Genomic DNA, 24,322 nt, shown 5'->3' with positions numbered 1-24,322 from the left:
CACTCTTCAGTGCCTGATCAGTTGTGCCAAATACTGAGATGTGTTATTTATATATAAAAAAAAGCCCACCTCATCCCAAAAAGTGTCTGTAAAATATTTAAATATAGAGAAATAAGATAATGAGAAAAGTAATGTGTCACAGAGGAATGCGAAGACATAATTAACTGATATAAAAATGAAGCTTAAATACAATGGAGACATAGAGGATAAAAACGAAACCTTCCTTATGCATTTAAAAAAATTGCTGGAAATACTTGACTTAGCATGCAGCATCTGTTGTTGCATTTAGAAAGAAAAGCAGTGTTAATATTGTGGGTCTGGCTTTGTTCAAAATAAATAAAACCAGAGAAGGTGGTTGATTAATCAAGGGGCAGATTAGTAGTTCAAAGATATCAGCCGATAAAGTAGTTGTCAAAGCACATAAGAAAACAATTCCTGCTGATGGCACAACTGGACATGTCTGATCCTAGAACAAAAACATGCTTGATGAGTATTTTTTTAAAAAATGTAGTTAATATGATGATCATTTACTGGCACAAACCCATTTCAGTCTATAGCGATTCTTTAACAACAGAACAGAAGTTTATGATGGAGAAAACACAATTTGAAAAGAAGCCCAACTAACAAGATCAGAAAGGAACAAACGCAACTTTCAACTTATTTCCTAACACCATTAATTTGCAACAATTCAAGACCAGCAAAGTTAGCCATCTGTGCAAATCTCTAAGTTCTACTTAACTTACTCCCACCAGTATCTTTCCACTGAGCTATGGAGGTTTTAGCACTGAGAAGAACTGAAAACTCAAACTTTGTCAGTTACCAGTAATCTACAAATTTCATACTAAGCGCTCCAGGATTGAAAATTTCCGAAACTAAACTCTTTTTTTAAATGAGGCAACTGGCTTTTCTGAATTGTATCCGTCTAAAGAGAGAAGCCTAGTTTGCTTCTCACCCTTTTCAGGTATCCTCTCACCTCTCTAAAAGCTTTCAATCTCTGGGCTTTCTAAATTAAAACCAATACTTCATGATTCTGAACTGAAAACAAATAAATGGCCATTTACATTCACTCTATCTGTTGTAAACCCCATAGCATTAAGATTTCATTCCATTAACATTCTGGGGTTCCCATTCATATGCGCTTCAAGTAATATTTGGTTAGGTCATTGTCCCACAAGGACTGTCTGACTATTTCTAAAAAGAAAATCTTCACAAAAGTCAATGAGGCTATACACAAACTGGAGGAACAGCACCTCCTATTCTGCCTCAGGAGCTTACACCCCAATGGCCTCAACATAGAGTTCACCAGTTTCAAAATCTCCCCATGCCCAGCCCTCCCTCTCCCCCCCACCTCCTTGGCCTGACCTTACCTGTCCATCTTCCTTCTCACCTATCCACTCCACTCCACCCACTGGCCAATCACAATAACCCTCTACCTGCATCTACCTATCACTATCCCACGTACCCTTCCCACATCAAACTATCACCATCCCATCTACCTTCCCCAACCCAAATTCCCTCCCTCTATTTACCTCTGAGTTCCATTCTTCATCTCCAGTCCTGATGAAGGGTCCTGACCCAAAACGTCAAATCTCCTGCTCCTCTGGTCCTGTCTGACTTGCTTGGTTTTCCAGCCCCACATTTCATGAACATCCATATTCCTTTATTTTGAAATCCAAACGCTGTAAATGACATGAATCTCACATGTTTCATCTTAATAATGAGAGGTCATACAAAAGCTTGGTCAAAGATTTTAGGAAAAGAATCCGGAATAGTAAAACAGTTTAGAAAAGGAATTCTTGGTATGACCTTGGTCACTGAAAGCACACACACACCCATAATGTACAATAATAGTACGTAACAGAGTGTGACAACAGAAATCGTATGGGGGGGGGGGGGGGGGGTAGTGAAGAGGAGGGTGGTGAAGGTGAAGGAGGTAAAGGTAAGAAGAGGTGACCTTATGAAGAATTTAATTTTGTTGAGAATTTTACATTGAGGCATGAGAGATGTGTATGTACAGAAATAATGAGTGTATTGAGAGAGTAAGAGCCAGCAAAGTATGATGGGGGTGTGGTGGGGTGGGAAATAGGTGAGGTCACTGAATATTTTTGAGGTGGAGGTAGATAGATTCTTGCTGGCTGAGAGGTACATGGAAATATGGAAATTGAAACACAGATTATGCCAAGATCTTATTGAATGGCAGAGCAGGTTTAAAGGGCTGAGTGGCCCATAACTTCTAATTTGTATGTTTATGTGTTAAAGAATGTAGATGTATTGTGGCTAATTAGGACAGCATTGAGAAAACTGAAAATAGGAAAGTCATAGCTGATGATCCCAACAGTAGATGGGCTAAGCAGGGACAGAGTTAAGTGATGTGGAAGTGGTAAGAATATGCAAACCATGTTAACAAGAGAAAGTAAAACTCAGGGCAAATTATTAAGTTAGCAGTGCTAATCGTTTATACAGTTTAACAAGTGGCTGGGAGTGGAATATGTAAAATTCGATTATTTTGTTCCTTCCAGTATTTAACTAGAAAAAGTTGAGGTTCATCCAAAATCCAAAGACTGACAAACAGTCTATTAACATTGAAACAATGGAGAGTTAAAAGAAGTGGTGAAGATGTAGAGCTGGATACCATTGGTATATAAATGACAGTTGACTCGATGCCTTTTAATAAAGTTCACAACAGGCAGTTTGTAGGTGAGGAAGAGGAGGGGGCCATGAATAACTCATTGAAAGCTTCAGATTTATACATCCTTAAAACAAGAAGCAGTACATCTTTTGATGGCAATTTTAACAGTCATTATAGAAAATGTTATGTACATGTGCAGAGCCAGAGAATGTAGGTGATAAATAAAACAACATGTAAAGGTTGCAAAAGACATAACCTGTAGACAGATTATTTATTTCCCGAATAAAAGCTTTTCTATTTTTGTTCCCATCTAGGTCCTTCTGGAGTTGCTTCAAGCTGGGGGAATTGTACAGTTTGATGAGAACAGACTGATCACTATGGCTGAGAAGGCTGCATTGTGAGTTTTGGTTTCAACTCAATTATAATCCTGCTTGTTAGGCAAGAAATGTTTCGAGATTTATCTTTTGCCTGGAACTGGTACTTTCACTGCTAATGGGTTTGATATTTTTACTCATTTGAAAATAAAAAAAAACCGCTTAGTATTTGTTAGAAATAATTTGAAAATATGCCTTAGGTTCACTAATGAGGCACATATTTGCTGTATAAACAAGACATCACCTCAGAGAATGTCTTATTTTTTTGATCGGGGATGAAAACAAAACTGCCATTATTTATTCTTGCCTATAATGCTTCTGAATCTTATAAACTTTCAAACTTGACTGTATTATCTATTACATCCCCTTTAGGTTAGTGTTAAGTTAGATTTAATCAGAGTTTACAATTTAACTTAATGTATGACTCTATTACTAAATACCAACAAAATTCAATTTTCTTTAAGTGTTATAATCACTGTTTTGATGACGTAGTCATTAGACATCTGTACTTTGTTTCTCTATGCTGTTGAAATAATAAATCAATGATTAAAGTGTGTGACCATTCAGTTTCAGAGCTTGCAGGTTTTGCGGCAGGATATTTAATGTATGTTTAAATAGCAAGAAATTGATTTATTGAATGATTACAGGCTAGTCAAATTAATCATAGTAGCAAGAAATTATTGGTAAAGATTGAGGGGTCAGAATAAACCTTCATTTAGAAAGAAACAAATTACTCAAAGACAGTCAACATGGGGTTTGTTAAAGTTGGATCATGTCTGACTGACGTGATTGTATATTTTTGTGGAGCGAGCAAAGAGGGTTGATGAGGACAATGCATTTGACGTGTAACCTTTATGGATTTTATCTGGGCATATCGTGAGGCCAAACATAGCAAACTTCACAAAAGCCAAAGACCAAAGGATTCAAGGCAATTTAGATTCAAAACTAGCTCAGAGGCAGGAAGCAAAGGATCATGGTCAATTAATGCTTTTAATGGTTAGAAGGTTGTTTCCAGTGGCCTTCCACAAGATGCAGTACAAGGTCCCGAAGATCCTTTGTTACATAGCAGTGATTTAGGGGTGTATGTAGGGATATGATTTAGAAGTTTTAAGGTAATGCACAAATTATTTATGTGGTTGAAGTTCTGGATTGCATCTTGAACCCAAAACCATCTGACCTGAAAACCATAGTGCCATCTGCTGCGTCAGGACTGCCTTTTGCATCTATTATTAATTAATGTTGTGGTTCTGTTCGCTGAGCTGGGAATTTGTGTTGCAGACGTTTCGTCCCCTTTCTAGGTGACATCCTCAGTGCTTGGGAACCTCCTGTGAAGCTCTTCTGTGAAGTGCCACTATAAATGCCGGAGGAAAGATCACAGAAGCGCTTCACAGGAAGCTCCCAAGCACTGAGGATGTCACCTAGACAGGGGACGAAACGTCTGCAACACAAATTCCCAGCTTGGCGAACAGAACCATAGCAACGAGCACCCGAGCTACAAATCTTCTCTCAAACTTTGAATTATTAATTAATATTATTTCACGTGTTTTTATCATTCTTTATTCTGCAAAGCAGCTCGTACTGCTGGTGGATTAGCAACATTTGTCCTAAATACAATAAATTAAACGTAAAGAATAATTAAGGACCATGAACCATTGAGCTATTTCTTTAAGCTGGATCTTCTAGTTATCAAATGGAATGCTAATCCCTCCTCTCTAATTTTTAGCCTTTTACATTCTATGTTGAATGAAAGGTTTTGTGTTTTAGCATGTCTTGCTTTTGAACTTTATATTGACATGATAATGGCATTGTGATTTAACACAACAGTGTAGACTCATTTAATGTACATATGTGAAGTCTCAAACATGGTTTTCATGTATTAACCTCTACAGGTACTAATTAGTAGCTGTTATTTCATAAAGGCAGATAAGTCCACATTTATGTTAAAAACATACAATTGCAGAGAAGTAATAACGTAAACACTCATCTTGCAGTTGTTTACTGAAGTCATTTGTGTTGTGTACTTTTATTTAACTCCTAGGCTGAGTATCCAGAGTATCCAGTATCATTCAATGACCATGCTAAATAAAGTAAGCTAAATTGGGCTAAATGCTTCAGTTTCCCCAAGCTATTTGCACTGAAGAAATGTTTAAAAATCTTGCTTTTGAATTTCACAAAGAGGCATCACAATGAAGCAAAATGAGTTGATAGATTTTCACAAAATCTTCCAATGCCTTTTGAGAAAAAGTCCTGAGTTGATAATTTAACTGAATACTGAGGACAAAGTCTTGACAGTTTGCAGAATAAGTGGTAATGTGGTGGGCTATGTAATAAATTCCAATTAACTTTTTGAGCCAGCATCACATGTAAATTAGATCCAGTTGAAGTAGTGTGCGTTGGTATCACACACAGAACTTAGTAACCATTCTATTTATGCAGCACTTATTACTACCTTGTCCCACTTATGCTGTGACAGTTTTGAAAAATGTCTGTGTTGTCTGCATTGAAGACTTTCACTAATTGCTGTTCAACGAGAATAAAACTAGATTATTTGCCTGCCAGAAAAATGCGCCATGCATTTTTTTAATGTTCAAAAATAATTGAGAATGAACACATCTGTCAAAAACTCAAAGAATCATTTTACTTGTAATTATCCATTAGCTCAGCTCTGCTTTGGGTCTGAGAAATAATTCTGAGGCCCACATTGTGAGCTGGTGGACATGCCTGGAAACTGCATCACTTTTAAAAGGACTCTTGTTCTCCTTTTGATAGCCTTGAAACTAATCCAGTCAGAATATTATGTATTTAGGAGATTGTCAGGAGACTTTGACACAGCTTAGGTTTAACAGAATTAGGGATACATTTGTTGCTACACTTCCTTTTCTCACTTTAAGTATGAGTATGGAAAGCAAAAGCAAAACATGCCACAATCTGAAACCGAAAGGTAAATGCTGGAAGCAGGATAAAGGTCAGGTTGGACTTCTGGGGAAATGAACAAAGTTAACAATTTGGGTTGGTGAGCTTTGTCAGAACTAAAATAAATCAGAGATTTTACAGTTTCTAAGCAAGCATATTCACTTTTTTTTTGTGTGGGTAATCAAGTTAATTTACCAATCTGTAAAAGTTATTTCTCTTGAATATAGATATGTGACTAATACAATGCAATCATCATGACAAAATTATCAGAAACTTGCAGAAAATTGAAGGCTGTTCAGAATATATGTTGGAACTTCTGTAACCCAATCCTGTACATTAATTCACCCTCCATTCAAGAAGCTGTACTCCCCACCTCCCCTTCACTTAGTACAACTTGGCATTCTTCATTTCATTCCATTCAGCTTTATTCTGTTTCCAATTCATCATGCAGATCGTGATTCTCCCTTCACCAGTTCTCAGAGCCAGATTTCGACATGCCTCGCTCCTCACTGATAACGTTCATGTTTTGAAGGATTGCATTTTATTGTATCCCATGGATGTTTTTAATTCTCCACAATTATGAGGAATTCAGACAGATTTCATAATAAAAATGTGATTGCATTGGGAAAACATGGTCATTGCCTAGATAGAGGAAAACCATACGATACGCATGTTGTTTAACATTTGGTCTAACTTAGAGTCATAGAGATGTACAGCATGGAAACAGACCCTTCGGTCCAACCTGTCCATGCCGAGCAGATATCCCAACCCAATCTAGTCCCACCTGTCAGCACCTGGCCCATATCCCTCCAAACCCTTCCTATTCATATACCTATCCAGATGTCTTTTAAATGTTGCAATTGTACCAGCCTCCACCTCTTCCTCTGGCAGCTCATCCCGTACACATACACCCTTTGCTTGAAAAAGTTGCCCCTTAGGTCTCTTTTATATCTTTCCCCTCTCACCCTGAACCTATGCCCTTTAGTTCTGGACTCGCTGACCCCAAGGAAACTACTTTGCCTATTTACCCTATCCATGCCCCTCATAAATTTGTAAACCTCTATAAGGTCACCCCTCAGCCTCCGACACTCCAGGGAAAACAGCCCCAGCCTGTTCAGCCTCTCCCTATAGCTCAAATCCTCCAACCCTGGCAACATCCTTGTAAATCCTTTCTGAATCCTTTCAAGTTTCACAACATCTTTTCAATAGGAAGGAGACCAGAATTGCACGCAATATTCCAACAGTGGCCCAACCAATGTCCTATACAGCTGCAACATGACCTTCCAACTCCTGTACTCAATACTCTGACCAATAAAGGAAAGCATACCAAACACCGCCTTCACTATCCTATCTACCTGCGACCCCACTTTCAAGGAACTATGAAACTGCACTCCAAGGTCTCTTTGTTCAGCAACACTCCCTAGGACCTTACCAATAAATGTATAAGTCCTGCTAAGATTTTCTTTCCCAAAATGCAACACCTCATATTTATCTGAATTAAACTCCATCTGCCACTTCTCAGCCCATTGGCCCATCCGGACAAGATCCTGTTGTAATCTGAGGTAACCCTCTTCGCTGTCCACTACACCTCCAATTTTGGTGTCATCTGCAAACTTACTAACTGTACCCCTTATGCTGTCATCCAAATCATATATGTAAATGACAAAAAGTAGAGGGCCCAGCACCGATCCTTATGGCACTCCACTGGTCACAGGCTTCCATTCTGAAAAACAACCTTCCAACGCCACCCTCTGTCTTCTACCTTTGAGCCAGTTCTGTATCCAAATGGCTCGTTCTCCCTCTATTCTGTGAGATCTAACCTTGCTAACCAGTCTCCCATGGGGAACCTTGTTGAACGCCTGAATGAAGTCCATATAGATCATATCTACCGCTCTGCCCTCATCAATCCTCTTTGTTACTTCTTCAAAAAACTCAAAACAAGTTTGTGAGACATGGTTTGAGATTAGATTCTCTACAGTGTGGAAACATGCCCTTCAGCCCAACAAGTCCACACCGCCCCTCCGAAGAGAAACCCACCCAAACCCATTCCCCTACCCTATATTTACCCCTGACTAACGCACCTAACACTAAGGGCAATTTAGCATGGCCAGTTCACCTAACTTGCACTCTTTGGACTGTGGGAGGAAACCGGAGCACCCGAAGGAAATCCACACAGATATGCAGAGAATGTGCAAACTCCACGCAGACATTTGCCCAAGGCGGGAATTGAAACCGGGTCCCTTGCCCACCACCAACATCAGGCACACTGGTCTATAGTTCCTTGGCTTGTCCTTACCACCCTTCTTAAACAGTGGCACCACGTTTGCCAACCTCCAGTCTTCTAGCACTTCACCTGTGACTATCGATGATAAAAATATTTCAGCAAGAGGCCCAGCAATCACTTCTCTAGCTTCCCACAGAGTTCTAGGGTGCACCTGATCAGGTCCTTGGGATTTATCCACTTTTATGCATTTCAAGACATCAGCACTTCCTCCTCAAGACATTTTGCAAGATGTCACCACCTATTTCCCTACAGTCTATATCTTCCATATCCTTTTCCACAGTAAATACTGATGCAAAATATTAATTTAGTATCTCCCGCATTTTCTGCGGCTCCACAGAAAAGCCGCCTCGCTGATCTTTGAGGGGCCCTATTCTCTCCCTAGTTACCCTTTTGTCCTTAATGTATTTGTGAAAGCTGTTTGGATTCTACTTAATTTTATTTGCCGAAGCTATCTCACGTCCCCTTTTTGCCCTCCTGATTTCCCTCTTAAGTATACTCCTACTTCCTTTATACTCTTCTAAGGATTCACTTGATCTATGCCTTGATGTCAATACCTTACATCTGCTTGCTTTTTTCTTAACCAAACCCTCAATTCCTTATTTTGTTAGGATATCCACCAAAACAACAGAATGGCCTAGAATGCACTTCAAGTGTAGCAAAACACATTTTGTATTTGCCAGCATGTTTATTATGACTGCAATTCTTAGTGGGACTAATTTGAGGTTTCCTAAAGAATTTCTCTCTTTTTGATAATATCTGTATTTGTTCTGACTGAGTGCAGGTTGGCTCAGTGATGGAGTTTCCACTGTCATTGGGTTATAGTTTCGGGCTCCACTCAGGCATGTATGTTTACGCATAAATACAGTACTAAGAGACTGCTGAATGATCAAAGGTCATACCTTTCAGCTGACATGATAAGCTGAGGCTCTGTCTGATTGACCCAGCGACAGGATTAGAGTATTCGATCCTTTTGAACTTCCCCTACCATTTGTCCAATCATGGCTGATCAGACACTTCAGTGCCTTTTGCCTAACTCTCCATCGGTAATCTCCAGTTTAAACCTGTTCAAAGACTGAGTTTCCGTGACTTCTGTAGTCAAGAATTCCAACGATTCACTCTGCATAAAAGAATTTCTCTTCACCTCAGACCTAAGTGGCACTCCCATTATCTTTAAATTGTGACCCTGTTCTAGACTCACCAACTGGAGGGAGTTGTTTACATGCATCTACCCTGCCTATCCCTTGACGTATTTTGTAAGTTTCAATCAGATAATTTCTCACTCTGAATGTCTAGAGAATACAGGCACATTTTGCCCAATCTGTCTTCAAGGACAGTCTCATCATGCTGGGAAACCGTCTGGTGAACCTTTACGGCAATAACATTTTTCCATTGACAAGGAGACTAAAACTGCACAGTCATCCAGGTGCAGTCTTACCAAGCTTCTGTGCTATTGAAGCAAGATTTGACTACTGCACTCAGAGCATCTTGCTATAATGGCTAACGTTCCATTAACTTTCCCATTGGCTTGCTACACCTGTAACGTCAGCCTTCAGTGACGTATTACCAGGGACACCTACATCTGCACTTGCTGTGTCTACACTTTCCAAACTTTTATCATCTGCTTATGGTGGTTTTTCACTGTGCCTTCTATGAGTCCATGTTGGAGACACTCTGACCCTTTCTTCATGAATTTGCATCTTTCTTTGTATTGTTATGAAGGAGGGCAAGGGGTCTATTGAAGTGTTTGTTTCTAAGTATTTGAAAATGAAACTCTTTCTTTCTAGCTATCAAGTTTGCGAATTCATGTATGAGAAGAAACAGCTGTATGATAAGATCATCTCCTGTTACCTGAATGATCAAGTTAGGAAGGTGCGTATTTCAAGGAAGGGGATGAAATGTAATCATTGGGTTATGTGTAATTACAACTTTGGTTAATTATTTGTATTCCACCTGAGTTTGGGACTGCAAGACTCTCTATAGCATTGACCTCTTCAAATTATACATTATCCAGAATGTCATGCAATGTTGGTGTACATTGTTGCAAATTTCATGTCATAGATACAGATTCTTAATGATATTTGAATTTGTGACCAAACTGTCAAATTACATTGCTTAGGAGAAAGTAATATAAAAAGATGTACTATCATTGGAAAGGCTTCTGAGACTACCCACAATATAGTGTATCTTACACTGTTGAGTCATAAACAGCAATGTAGGAATGATTCAATGCTGATTGGCCCTCCTAATTCATATGTTTGTATGAAGCACAGATATTTTCTCTTTTGGAGAACTGAGTTTGCTACATCTGAAAGGTTGTGTGTCTGAAATGGTCTGCACTGTACACATACATCTGACCTCTAATGAAATAATCAGCTCTCAGAATGACTGAAAAGAATAACTCAGCTGCTTGGAAATCAAAACTGTGTTCCATTCTTCATTGCTGGTACATGCCCTGCTATTTCAAGGTTCCTTACTGTTCACTGCGTGGGAAAGGTTATAAATCAATGAAACTTTAAACTAGATGTAACTTTACAGTGCTGATTACGTGGGCAGGTTCAGATGGAGTAATTGCACAATGAGTTGAGTGATTCTCCCATTCTGAATAGGTAGAGATTGACTAAGTGGGTATCAAGACAAGAAGATGAAAATGGTCTGAGCAGATCTCCACCATGTCCAAACCATCAAGGCGATCCAGACAGCCTGAATACTCACTCTCATTAGAAGATAAGAGGCCATTAGGTTCATTTTAATCAACCATTAAGAAGCCTCCAAGTTTCTCACTACTGCATCCAATTGCTTCTTGACTAGTTTGTGCATATTGACCACTGCTGGCTATCAGGGTTTTTTTTTGATAAGCACTAAGACTGACAAATGTTATTCTTAAATTTGCATATACTATTTTGAACCTATTCTGCTCTCCTTTTTATTTTAAAGTAAATGCAGATCTCCATCTCCGTGTCTTTCACTATATTTGTGCAGCCTTGTGTGATTATCTGTCAAGGTGTCCTCCCTCGGGCTGAAAAGCCCAAATCTCCAATCTTTCCTGACAACAAAGTCTTTTACGTTTGGGGATCCGTCTTGCCGTGCTTCACTTTCATCATGTATTCAGGACTTTGAATAAGACATGCTACAATTTGAACACTGTCTACGAATGCTGGTTGTAGCTACAAATGTACTCTATCTGCATTCAATGTATGCACGGCAACTTATCTTCTGCCAGAGGGTACCGACTATCTGGAATTTTCTACCCCAGAGAGCTGTGGCGGCTCACATGGCTGAAAGCATTTAAAAAGCAAGTGAATGGATTTTTGAAATATCTTGGAGTTGAAGGCTATGTTGAGCTTGCAGGTAAGAGGAGTTAAGACCTGGCATAGATCAACCATGAACTTATTGAATGGTGAGGCAGGCTTGAGGGACTGAATAGGCCGATGTTCCAGTGATTACTTCTCTTCTCATCAATGTAATCCTCCAATATTATATTTATTAATGAAGAGTTATAAGGGTAGTTTTGACAAATCAGAAGAATACGAGCATATGCACAAGGATTAAGAGTAGTCTGCTCAGCCATCCTAACCTGTGCCACCATTTGATATATTCATGACTGATCTGATTCTAGCCTCAATTCTACATTCCTGCATATCCCCAATAATACTTTTTACCTTTGGTCATCAAGAATCTATCTACCTCTGCCTTAAAAATATTTAAAGATTCTGCATCCACGGATTTTTTGACGAAGGGAAGTCCTGCTCTCCAGATAGTGGGTACCCTCTGGCAGAAGATAGGTTGCCGTGCTTACATTGAAGGCAGATAGAGTACATTTGTAGCAACAACCAGCATTCGTAGACAGTGTTCAAATTGTAGCATGTCTTATTCAAAGTCCTGAATACATGATGAAAGCAGAGTGAAGCACGGCTCTCAACCATCTAAGAAAAACTTCCTTTCCACACCTATCTTAGATGGGCACTCCCAAATTTTTAATCTCAGATGACCTCTAGTTGCAGACTTCTCCATAAAGGAAATATCCTTTCCATGTTTACCAGGTCAAGTCCCCTCAGGGTTTTTTGTGTTTCAGTTAGGTTTCTTTGACTCTTCTAAACTTCAGAGGTTACAAGCCTACCCTGTCTAACCTCTCCTCATAAGCAATGTGCTCATTCTGTGTATGAGTAAACCTTGACTGAACTGCTTCCAATGCATTTACTTTCTTCTCTAAGTACAGTGACTGGTGGTCTACACAGTACTCTGGATGCAGTCAAACCAATGCTCTGTATAGCTGATCCATAACTCTCAAACTTGCGTTCAGTTCCTCTTGCACTAAACCAGAACAGTCTATTTATTTTTGTGATTACTTGCTGCAACTACATACTAACTTTCTGCGATGTATGAGCAAGGACACCTGAACTCTCTGCAGCTCTAAGCTCTTCAACCTCTCACTATTTAGATGTTGTGCTTTTTTATTCTATTTAGATTAGATTCTCTCAATGTGGAAACAGGCCCTTCGGCCCAACCAGTCCACACCGACCCTCTGAAGAGTAACCCACCCAGACCCATTTCCCTCTGACTAATGCACCTAACACTATGGGCAATTTAGCATGGCAAATTCACCTGACCTGTACATCTTTGGACTGTGGAGAAACCCTGAGGAAACCCACGCAGACACTGGGAGAATGTGCAAACTCCACACAGACGGTCGCCCGAGGCTGGAATCGATCCCAGGACCCTGGTGCTGTGAGGCAGCAGTGTTAACCACTGAGCCACTCTAATTTTCTATTTGTCAAAATAGAAAAATAGAACTTCCTGCAAAATCTCACCATTTGCCATATTTTTGCTCATTCAACTCACTCAACTATATCCCTTTGTATGCTCCCCAAATCTTGCTGTGTGATCTTTCTGGATTGGATCTAAAACTGCAGCACTATGGTGCCTAGTCTCCAGCACCATAGTACTCCTTTCAGGGGATGTGGGCTCAAGGAATTTAACCCATGAAGCCAACATTTAAGTGATGCAAACATTTGGTTACGTCTGGTTCCTTGGATATTTTTGTATTTTGTTTTGTGGCATATACACAGCATTGATCCAGATTGTCATTATCATTTTGTTTTTTTTTTGAGAATGATTATTCGAAAATACTCATTTATTCACTGGACTAATGTTTATTTCTTAATTAATGCTGGTTTTCTATTTGAGTAAGTTGACTGAAGTTCTCTTCACAGACTTTCACCTCTAGTCGCATGTTTTCATTTCACAGAACAAAAATAGTAACCTTTTTGTCTTTTAAGAGACAAAATATTTGAGGCATTATGATTGAAATCTATTTAATTAATGTGTCTGCACCTGGGTGGAATGTTATCTTGACTGACCAGATCGTTTGAACAAAGAATAAACAGTTGTAGCTCTCTTAGGATAATTTAGTAGGGGATTAGAGCCTTGAGTATTTATTTGAGTGGTCTGTGCATTCTTTGAGTAATTGGAATGACAAACTTGGTTGATTGTGCCTCATATTCTTGATTAATACACAAAGAAAAAGCGATTTGCTGAGATCAGTAAGACCTTACTCATTTTAGCTAAAGGTGATTTGCTCCAGGGATTACGCTAGAGTGAGTTGAAAGCCAATTCAATCAATTGCCTTTGACTGTGGGAGGAAAATGTGTTTTTTTTTCTAGTTGATGCTAATGTTATCTTCAAGGCTGCAGTTTCTTTGCCAATTAATCATAAATCTAACACTTTCATTTTCAGGAAGTTCCATTTCAGTGAATGTGTGGAAATTTTAAATTTTTGTGGATCTTTTCTCTTAGAAAAGCCAAACTGTTTTGGAATGATAGTGCACTGTATAACGCACTGATTGCTTAATTGTTGGTTATGTATTATTTTAACTCTTCTCTCTGCAGCCAGTATGAAGGCTATAATTTTATGTTTAAAAATGGCTGATAACCTCCCTGGTGACACTACTTCCTTCACCCAACATGATACTAATTACTCCTGGGCTCTCAGCCTCGTCTCTCTACCTAGTATCTCGGCAGCTCATGGCCAGTCTTGGCCCAGTCTCTCGGCAGCTCATGGCCAGTCTTGGCCCAGTCTCCCGGCGGCTCATGGCCAGTCTCGGCCCAGGCTCTCGGCGGCTCATGGCTCGTCTCAGCCCAGGCTCTTGGTGGCGCATGGCCAGTCTCGGCCTGGTTTCTTGGCGATATGTCGATCTGGACTCTCGATGGCTCATAGGGGTGTTTCGGCTCGAGTGGGTCCTGCCTGGACATGTTCCTGAGACACTGGGGAGATTGGAGAGGCAGCTGCTTCAGCAGCAGCATTGGTACCTACAGCGATGTCAAGAACAGGCTGCTGAAATCTCCCGGAGAATGAGATAAATGGAGAACTCATCAAAGATTTTTGAACTTTTAACTTATTCCTTTATTTCCCTGGTTTAAATTAAGAAAGACTTCAATGTTAACCTTTGCCTTTATTTATTTTTCTACTCATTCTATGAAGTGATGCTTAACCTTTTTACTCTGTTTCTCTTCCTACTTTGTACCTAAGTACCTTAGTACCTAAGATGGTGCCTTTTGTAGTGACATAATACACTTTTCACTGTACTCCTATGCTTCTGTACTTGAGTACACATGACAATAAAATCTAAATCTAATTGGTCACATGGTAGAAAATTGCCTTTGAAATTTTGCCACTTACCCATCCCGCAGGTGACCCCAGTGTCATGACTTTGAATCGATTGCTGAAATCCAGCCGACTAATCTACTTTTAAAATGTTTCTGTCAATTATGAAACATTAATGGTTAACTAAAACTGATCAGATACTAATCCAATTTAGGGTTTTGTTTTGTTACAACAATTTCCTTTTGAACAGAATAAAATCGAATTATGTGCCATCAATTTGCTCTGTTGATGCTGATATCCATTAGGATTCAAAGTACACTCAGAAGATCTTACCTTCTGATATACTGATCATTCCAGTATTCTGCTTATTTGGGCTGTGGTAAAATTCATTTTTGTAGCTGCACTTCACTGTAGTCTGTTTCATTGTCATTGTTTAGTTTTGTGTTTGATGTAGGCTGAAATAAATTCCTTCCTATGCATCTGTGCACAGTTGTGCATTGTCCTCCGAGAGTATTTTTTATCAAAACCCTCTTACCAGAATTGCTTGACCAATACTCTGAAGTCATTCCATCTGTGATTAGCTCACTAAATTGTGTAATATAATCACTTCAGATTTTAAACTTCAAAAATATCACCCGAAATTATGTTGCTGAGCATGTTCCATTTTTGTAATGTTAACTTTTATTGTGGCTGTACCTGACTAATGGGTTTTCTGTAATTTTATGCTTTACTTGCCAGCTGTCAAGTATAAAGCCTCACAAGCCATGTCTTTTGTCTCTTGTTCATTTCCAGAGGCATTTTATGACCTTCTATTCATTCAGTTTAACTTGATGATATGGTAATGGCCGTTCTTCATCAGGGAAAATAATTGTAGAAAGAAAGGCCTTGAAATAGTCATGAAAAGGATGAACTATAAATAAGAAGTAATATAGATAATTGGAGCAAGTTCAATTTAGGTTTATAGTTGCAGTTTTTTGAATTGTAGAGTCATTCTAATTGTCACTGTGCCCATCAAGTGCCAGCTGTGTTGGCAATACTGGCTTGAAGCATTCATTGATCTAGCTATCCCAGTGAAGAATACTGCTCCAGGTCTTTTAGAAAATTCCAGACACAGCTGCCATATAAATGGATTTCCTGTTTGTTTCAAGCGTGTAGATAACACCAATTGAAATTCTGATATTAACCATCAAAGCAAAGTTTCCATACTATCCTGCTTATGAACAAAACAAATATGATTTTCATTTCACAATATTGGACTTTATGAATGAATCAGATAGGCTAGCTTTCTTAGGAACATGCTGTTTGAGGTCTGGATGATGTTAAATGATCATTGGAAAAATATAGCAAAGAAGGTGAAAACTTGGCATCTTGAGCCTGTTAAAGCTGTTTGCTTGAGCAGTCTCAACTGAACCTACTGCTTGTTCTTTGTTAATTTTAATTTATTCTCTCGGGTATTTTAAAAATGACCTCTTGTCACTGTGTTCAGCTGCACTTTCTGATAACATGTGGACACCCATGCCTTGTTTATACTCAACATGTAAACTATGATTTTTTTCCCTACATTTTAATTGCAGCTAGCACCTACCTGTCCATTTCATTAACCCACCCATGTCCTTCTGAGGCTTTCCATTTGTAGTATTTTCCTTAATTCTTAGACAGCTTTTCAGGATCAAGGATGTCTTGCTTTACTCTGGTTCAGTTGATTCTTAGATAGCATTTGGTTGTTTTTGCCTTATATGGGCTAGTGGTGCTTAAAAGATTGGGGGCAGCTTTTGTTTAGAGATTTTTTTGCATCTCTCCTATGTCTCAGTGTTGCCTTTGCTTTTCCCAACAAAGTATCTGAAAGTGTTTGATGCTTTCCCAAATGAGCCTTCTTTATTTTGGTCATTTATAGGTCAGGAACTTGGTGGAATGTTTGACCTCAACACCTAAAGCATGCCCACTGTCCTCCACTGAGGTTCCTACTGAAACAAGTGCTGAGTAGAGTAGTTACTTCACGAGTCTATTGTCATGGACATTAATGGTATGCGCTGGTTGATGGCTTGAGTGGTTAATGTACAATGATGAGGATGTTGGGTTGGGAGAGGGTTCTGCTATTGGCTCACATTTCTTGCTATCATAGGTTTAGTGGGAGCACTGCTGGTAGTACACCTCTAGTGCTTTTCAGATGTCTAACATGATGGTCAGTCTAGAGTGTGGTGCTGGAATAGCACAGCTGGTCAGGCGGTATCAGAGGAGCAGGAGAATTGATGTTTCAAGCATGAGCCCATTCCTGATGAAGAGCTTATGCCTGAACTGTCGACTCTCCTGCTCCTCAGTTGCTGCCTGATCAGCTATGCTTTCCAGCACCACACTCTTAAATCTGATCTCCAGACTCTGCAGTCCTCACTTGCTCCATGATAGTCAATCTGGCCTGGTGTCTGATGGGACTGTGCAGAAATTGAGTCAAATGAAGCTGTGCTGTTGCACGCTCTAATCCCTCCTGCATTTGCAGGTTATTTGCCTAGCTATGGGGCAATTGACTTCTTTAAATTAGTTAACCTGCCTGCCAAGCTTCTATTCCTGCTTTAATAGTGTCAATATTACAGACTAAAAATTGCATTCCACAAGCTTTCCCACTTGCCTCAGATGTATGAATTGATTTCAGGAAGTGAAGCGTGAATGATTCTTATGCGTCTCCATTGCCTTCAGTTATCTTTGCATTCAGGAACCAATTTGAGCTGGTTGCTGTGCATCGACTGCACATAACCAAAGCAATGCAGTTTTTTGCCACTTCGTGTAAATGACAAAAAAGGTTGTTGAATTTTAAACTTAAATTGAACTCCATGTAACTAATTTCTAAATCTTTGGTTCAAGTTTTAAAACGTCACTACAAAACATGCAAAAATCTCTCTGTGAATTAATCATCATTGGGGATTTACAATGAATGCTCTCATTTGCAGACCTTCAGGGTGCCTTTTAAAATTAAAATGGATTTTTTTTGGGTACAAGAGCATTGAAAGGTGCTTTTAAAAAGCTTCTAATGTGATTTTTGTTTTAATTTACTAAGAAACTGACTGACTTACCATAATATAATTGGAGTGTCTCATGTTTGTAAAACTTTCAAGTCAAAAGTTTAGAATGGAGTTACTGAGAGCTGATTAATTGGCATTGATTCTTGTCTTAATTTTTGAAATGATACATCAAAGAACTATTTGCATTATATCAAAGAAAATGTTTCAAACATATTTTATTCTGACAGAAATTGTTTGGAAAAGTTCGAATGAGCTTCAGCAAAAGCATTTGTTGAGGACGGGAGAACACTGTTCAAAGTGGCCTCAGGAATTGCACGGTTGCTTGTTCTGTAGATTTAATCCACTTGTGTACTAAATTCAGTCTTATAACTTCAGCCAACTTTGAATGTGTCCAACGATTCAGTTACAAAAATAACCAGTATTACACAATATATTATTTGGATTGTTGCTAAAGCATTCTGAAATATTTTGAGATTCAAGGAATAATCTGCAACATGTGTCAGGATGGATGACTGAACATATTGTCCTTGCAAATCTTTTAGCATGTCACTTGTACGCACACAAGATGCAAAGCTATCTGCATGTTTTGTGAAAAGACCTTTATCAAACTTACTTGAGAAGTATATCACAGATACTGTATCATTCTCTACTTGATGGCCTTGCTGGAAAGAACAATGTCTATTTGTGTTGGTCTTTGGGAGTTGATGCACATCTCATTTTATTTCCTTTGTATTGTGAAGACCCCATGTTAGCGTTTTCTTCCTTGTTAGTAACTATTATGTTTACTGGTTTAGGAGGAAATTTTCAGTTACATCCATAATATTTTGTCGATACCTGGATACAGTAGTGAAGAGAAGAACTCTGTGTGGAATAAAACCATGGAACACGCTAAGGTACCCCCATTCAATAACTCCGAGTGATTTGAATGAGCTAATGAAGTAAATTGAAAATAATGTAAACTATACAGTGTTATTCTAATAAATACATAGAACTTGGTTATGATTTATGCACTTCATAGTGTTACGCTTTTGTTAATATATCTATTTCTAGTTGACTTTAATTTATAGGGGGATACACTGCAATGAAAACCAAGTTAACTTGACTTTGTATTACCTCACTGCTCAGACCTCATTTAAAATCCTGGAGTTTACCAAGTGGTGAAATTTGTGTGTTTTATGCAATTGAAATTCATAGTAAAAACTATCATTCATTTTGGAATTGTCTTAACACTTATTTGTCCTAATATACAAAGAGCCATATGTGTCATTAGCATAATGTTTTGCTTCCAGCTGATACAAAGGTAATGAAAACATATTACTTCTCTCAGTGACTTGCTGTTACCACTATGCTAAGACATCATGCACTTTTACATGTGTACTGAGGAGATTAAACCCTTATTTTTGGAAAGACAAATTCATTTTTTGTTGAATTGCAGGAGTTGGTGACCATCAATCCTGCAAAGGCAGGTGAACTGTTTGCGATGCATTTCTTTACAGAACTCAGAGTGATTTTGGACCAATTAGAGGTAACCTAATGTTATCAAGTATTCCATTTTCTTGTAAGGATAACTGTTTGTGAATTAGTTTAATGGAATTTATCTAACAATATTATAAATGCCAGTCTGGAAAACTAATAAAAGCTGAACAATAGCTTCAGAAAATTTGTCAACTCAGAACACTGACAACTTTAAATATCTGAAGGAGAAATTGAGGTGCAATTCTATCCATGCATTTCTCTGGAGGTCCATAGCATAAGATAAAAGAGTAGTTGCAATAACAGTCAAGCTGTTTTTTCATAGTGAATGTCTGCTTTCAGCCTGAAAATGCAGTCTGTACACAGGTGCAAACTGCAGATGGTGGAGTCCCCCTGCTAGTCCCTCTCCCCATTCCACGCTGATATTTATTGTGTCTATTTGGGTAGTGCCATTTTTTTTAACTGACAGGGCATTCCCCGTTACATGCATTCGTAGAATTTTCCTCATGCATAATCTGAAACTTTTTGGGGTAAGCGGGGTGGGGGGGGGGGGGGGGGGGGGGGGGGGGGGGGGGAGCGGGGCGGGATGTCAGGTGAATTCCTCTTGCCAGCCTAAAGCTTATTTTCCATTTCCCTTTTGTCCCCTTTATATGCTTTTGGTTGTCATCTACAATCCTCCGTACTCTGTTTCTTCCTCCTGCCTTGTACTCTGTTCAACCCCTTTCCTTGTTATGTATTCTACCATGCCCTTTGAATCACTGACTCAAAGCGTAATCTTATTATAAAAACCTGTCTCCTGTTGCGACATAAGAATTAATTTCAAATGATCAAGCTTTTTAACAAACAATAAAACATGCTTTCCCATTTTATCTGTGATCTTATTGAGGAGAATATATTTGTAAAGCATATCATAAGGGTAACATCAATTCTATCTGTTACATTTTTAGCAGTATTTGTTTCCATGAAAGAAACAAGAATGATTAGAGATGATGCAAGCTTTTAAAACAATGAAAAGAATAGATGATCTGGTAGCAGGCAGCTTTGCTTAGTCTGCACTGAACAGAACTAAAGGTTGCAAGCCATGATATTAATGTGTCAAATGAGAGTTGAGATGCAAAAGAAATACTTTCTTCATCAAATCTTTGTGTATGGAATAAATTCACGGTTAATGGTCTTCCAAATAACACTTAGAAAAATAATTGGGATGTAAAGCTGTTTAGCAATAGCTTTACTCATCATAAGAATAGCACAAATAGAATGAACAGTGATCAGGAAAAAAAGCAATAAGTAAAGTAAAATGACTACGGATGCTGGAAATCTCAAATCAAGTACTGAGTAAGCTCAATGAGTCTAACAGCATCTGTGGAGAGAGAGCAGTTTTGAGTCCAACGTGACTGTTTTTCAGAATAAATTTTAACATTTTCACTGGAAAACAAACCAACTGAGTGTTACAAGCATTCTGAATCTCTTGCAATTAAATTAAAGGACATTTCTTACCCTGGAACAGTAAATGAATGCTCTGAGCATCATTGTTCCTGAGCTTCTAGGCTGGCCATGTTGAGGATTGAGTAGATAGACAGACACATTTGAGCTTACGTATCTTTGTGGCAGTGGAAGAAATTTGGTAATATCTTTTTTAAGAAATCAGTCAGACAGAATCTGGGTCAGCTTAGATCCTTGGGGCTGCATGGGTAGGTGGCACTGTGGTGAGCAGAGCACAGGGATCCTTATGTTTTGCAAATAGGCACATTGAGTTAAAAAAAAAGCCGGGAAGTTTTGCCAAAACTTTGTAATGCTCTGTTTAGACCACAACTAAGGTAATGTGTCTAGTTCTAGTGATCCCAATTTAGGAAGGATGTGAGGGTTCTTGAGATAGTGAGAAAGACATTTACCAGAATATTTCCAGAGATAAGTATTTTGGGTATCAGGTTGGGTTGAGACATGAGGCTCCTTCTTGGAACAAATGGGAATTCAGGTGAAATTTGATAAAGTTCTACTGGATTATGATAAATTTAGTGAAAGTAGAGAAAGCAGAACTGTTCCCATCAGTTAATGGCGCAAGGAGCAGTGGACACTAATTTAAAACAGCTTCTGGACAAGTCACGTAGTTGGGAATGGTGGGCTGAGCTGAAAATGCATTGCTGGAAAAGCGCAGCAGGTCAGGCAGCATCCAAGGAACAGGAGATTCGACATTTCAGGCGTAAACCCTTCTTCAGGAATCACCTGAATCATTCCTGAAGCAGGGCTTATGCCCGAAACGTCGAATCTCCTGTTCCATGGATGCTGTCTGACCTGCACTTTTCCAGCAACACATTTTCAGCTCTGATCTCCTCACTTTCTCCTCGATGGTGGGCTGAGTCAAGGTGGAAGAGTTTTTTTCATGTGGCAGGTGGCAATGTCCTGGAACTTGCTATCTTTGAGGGTAGTAGACGTGGAGACGTGCAAAGGGAAAGTGGATTTAAGGGAACAAAAATTGGGGATTCAATCAATCTTTTAAGCTATTACACAGACTTAGAAGTCCAAATGGCCACTCCTTATGTTGGGAAGACTTTGACTCTGAAGGTTGTGGGAGAAAATGTCTTGATTGACTCAATATTATTTTTGGGTCCATGATGTAAATGTATGACTTTATCAGAAATAGTACAAATTTCACTCATTGCACGTTTTTTTTATGTCTTCTTCATTTGTTCAGCTTCCAAGTGCAAATGAAAATGTTGCAGTCTAAATGTCATGAAAATAATTGCTTTTGAATTTCATTCCCTTCCGGAAATAATGGGATAAATTTGGAATCTATTGTAATTTATGTACACACTTATATTTGCAAGTTTAAGCAATTGTCTGTTCCATTTGGTAGCCAAACGTTCCACAGATACATTTCTAAATACCATCTGTGCACCAAATTCTAGATTATGTTTTGAAATAATTCGCTTATGTGCTGCAATTGAAAACATAAGGATTACTTCTCTAAGTACATGTTTGGCTTCCTATTTTTATATTGTTAATCTTCTGCTTGTGTTAGAAACACCTTTCCTTGGATTGAAGACTGGAAAAATTGAGGTTTTGGAGAATGCTTGAGTTACAGAGGTTAACATGTGACTCTTTGGAAACTTGAGTGTCAAAAGTTACAGCTGAAAATGTGTTGCTGGTCAAAGCACAGCAGGTCAGGCAGCATCCAAGGAACAGGAAATTTGACGTTTCGGGCCAGAGCCCTTCATCAGGAATGAGGAGAGGGTGCCAGGTAGGGAGGAGGGACTTGGGGGAGGGGCGATGGAGATGTGATAGGTGGAAGGAGGTCAAGGTGAGGGTGATAGGCCGGAGTGGGGTGGGGGCGGAGAGGTCAGGAAGAAGATTGCAGGTTAGGAGGGCGGTGCTGAGTTCAAGGGAATCGACTGAGACAAGGTGGGGGGAGGGGAAATGAGGAAACTGGAGAAATCTGAGTTCATCCCTTGTGGTTGGAGGGTTCCCAGGCGGAAGATGAGGCACTCTTCCTCCAACCGTCGTGTTGTTATGTTCTGGCGATGGAGGAGTCCAAGGACCTGCATGTCTTCGGTGGAGTGGGAGGGAGAGTTAAAGTGTTGAGCCACGGGGTGGTTTGGTTGGTTGGTCCGGGCGTCCCAGAGGTGTTCCCTGAAGCGTTCCGCAAGTAGGCGGCCCGTCTCCCCAATATAGAGAAGGCCACATCGGGTGCAGCAAAGTTACAACTGTATTGTGCTTTTCTTTTTGTTTGCAAAAGGACAAGTGACTTTGGGAAAATCCGAGCTGCTTGGAAAAGAGGCATGATTGATTAGTTACTTTTGTGAGACAAACTGGTAGAAGGAGCCTTGAGTTGATGGTTGCTTGGCAACAGTTTTTGGGGCTGTTAGCTTCTGTTTTGTCACAGATTAATGAGTAGTACAGTTGAAAAGAGACATCCAAGAAGGCTGCAGCAAGCCACAAGTCTACTTCTGTCCTGGAGATGTGACAAAATTGCTCTATCATTGTGGAAATACAGTGCATCATCTCTCCTACTTTCTTTCCTTCTCTCTCTTTGAGTAAAAAAAAATATAGTTCTCAAATACTCCAAAAGCTGTTATTTCCATATAAGATCTGGGTTTTGCAGACCAGCTCCCTGAACGGAAGATCCTCCATTGCCCTATGGCTGTCACCAGTGTGATATCATCTATGGGAACTGAAGGATCTCTGAAAAAGTCATTTCGTTCCACTCTTGTGCTTTGGTACCCAAGTCCTCCAAGATTTTCAATTTTTACCTTTTTGTTTTCACCTGTAATACCTCTGCATTGCAGTACGTTTCATCTCATCCTGTCTTTGTATGAATGTGTTTGGAAATATAGTTTATGTTGGCAGTGCAGTAGTTAATAACCCATTCTCCCACTTGTTGAAGACTAAATTTGTTCACGATAAGGAAACTTTTGTGTTGATCGATGATATTGGGCAGGAGTCTCTTGTTTTTCTTGCGGTTGATTGCAGTATGATTAAGTAATTTAGCCCATTTTGGTGACTAAATTGGACTTTTAAACTTCTAGGACATCATGTGTAGTAATGAAGCTTGATTACCACTGCAGACCTCATCAGGGTTGTAACACTTGCTAGTTCTTTATCAGAGGTATCTGGTAAAGGTAAAGGAGGGTATAGGAGAGGCTTGTCTCAGTGTCTTTGGGAGAGTGGTTGGCATTGCGCAATCAAATGTGAATAGAATCGTTGAGTCATACAGCATGGCAACAGACCTTTTGGTCAAACCAGTCCACACTGACCACGTTCCCAAACTAAACTAGCTCCACCTGCCTGCACTTGGTCAATATCCTTCCAAACCTTTTCTGTTAATGAACTTATCTAAAATGTCTTTTATATGTGGGTGGTATGGTGGCACAGTGGTTAGCACTGCTGCCTCTCAGCGCCAGAGACCCGGGTTCAATTCCCACCTCCGGCGACTGACTGTGTGGAGTTTGCACATTCTCCCCGTGTCTGCGTGGATTTGCTCCGGGTGCTCCAGTTTCCTCCCACAGTCCAAAATTGCCCATAGTGTTAGGGTGGGTTG

The 24,322-nt window shown here is 39.4% G+C and overlaps 1 protein-coding gene across 2 annotated transcripts in view; it reads left to right on the top strand.

Annotated features, from left to right (window-relative positions):
• Positions 1-24,322, top strand: part of vps8 (VPS8 subunit of CORVET complex) — a 543,230-nt gene that overhangs the window by 173,317 nt on the left and 345,591 nt on the right. For both annotated transcript variants that reach the window (XM_060827508.1, XM_060827507.1), the window contains 4 exons: positions 2,944-3,026; positions 9,985-10,069; positions 18,609-18,707; positions 19,250-19,339. In XM_060827508.1, coding sequence (XP_060683491.1) covers positions 2,944-3,026; positions 9,985-10,069; positions 18,609-18,707; positions 19,250-19,339 — 357 coding nt within the window. The remainder of the gene's footprint in view (positions 1-2,943; positions 3,027-9,984; positions 10,070-18,608; positions 18,708-19,249; positions 19,340-24,322) is intronic.

This window comes from Hemiscyllium ocellatum, chromosome 7 (assembly GCF_020745735.1).
Source record: "Hemiscyllium ocellatum isolate sHemOce1 chromosome 7, sHemOce1.pat.X.cur, whole genome shotgun sequence".
Classification (NCBI taxonomy): domain Eukaryota; kingdom Metazoa; phylum Chordata; class Chondrichthyes; order Orectolobiformes; family Hemiscylliidae; genus Hemiscyllium; species Hemiscyllium ocellatum.
The sequence above is the reverse complement of the archived record's forward strand: the minus strand, read 5'-3'. Positions and strand labels throughout refer to the sequence as shown.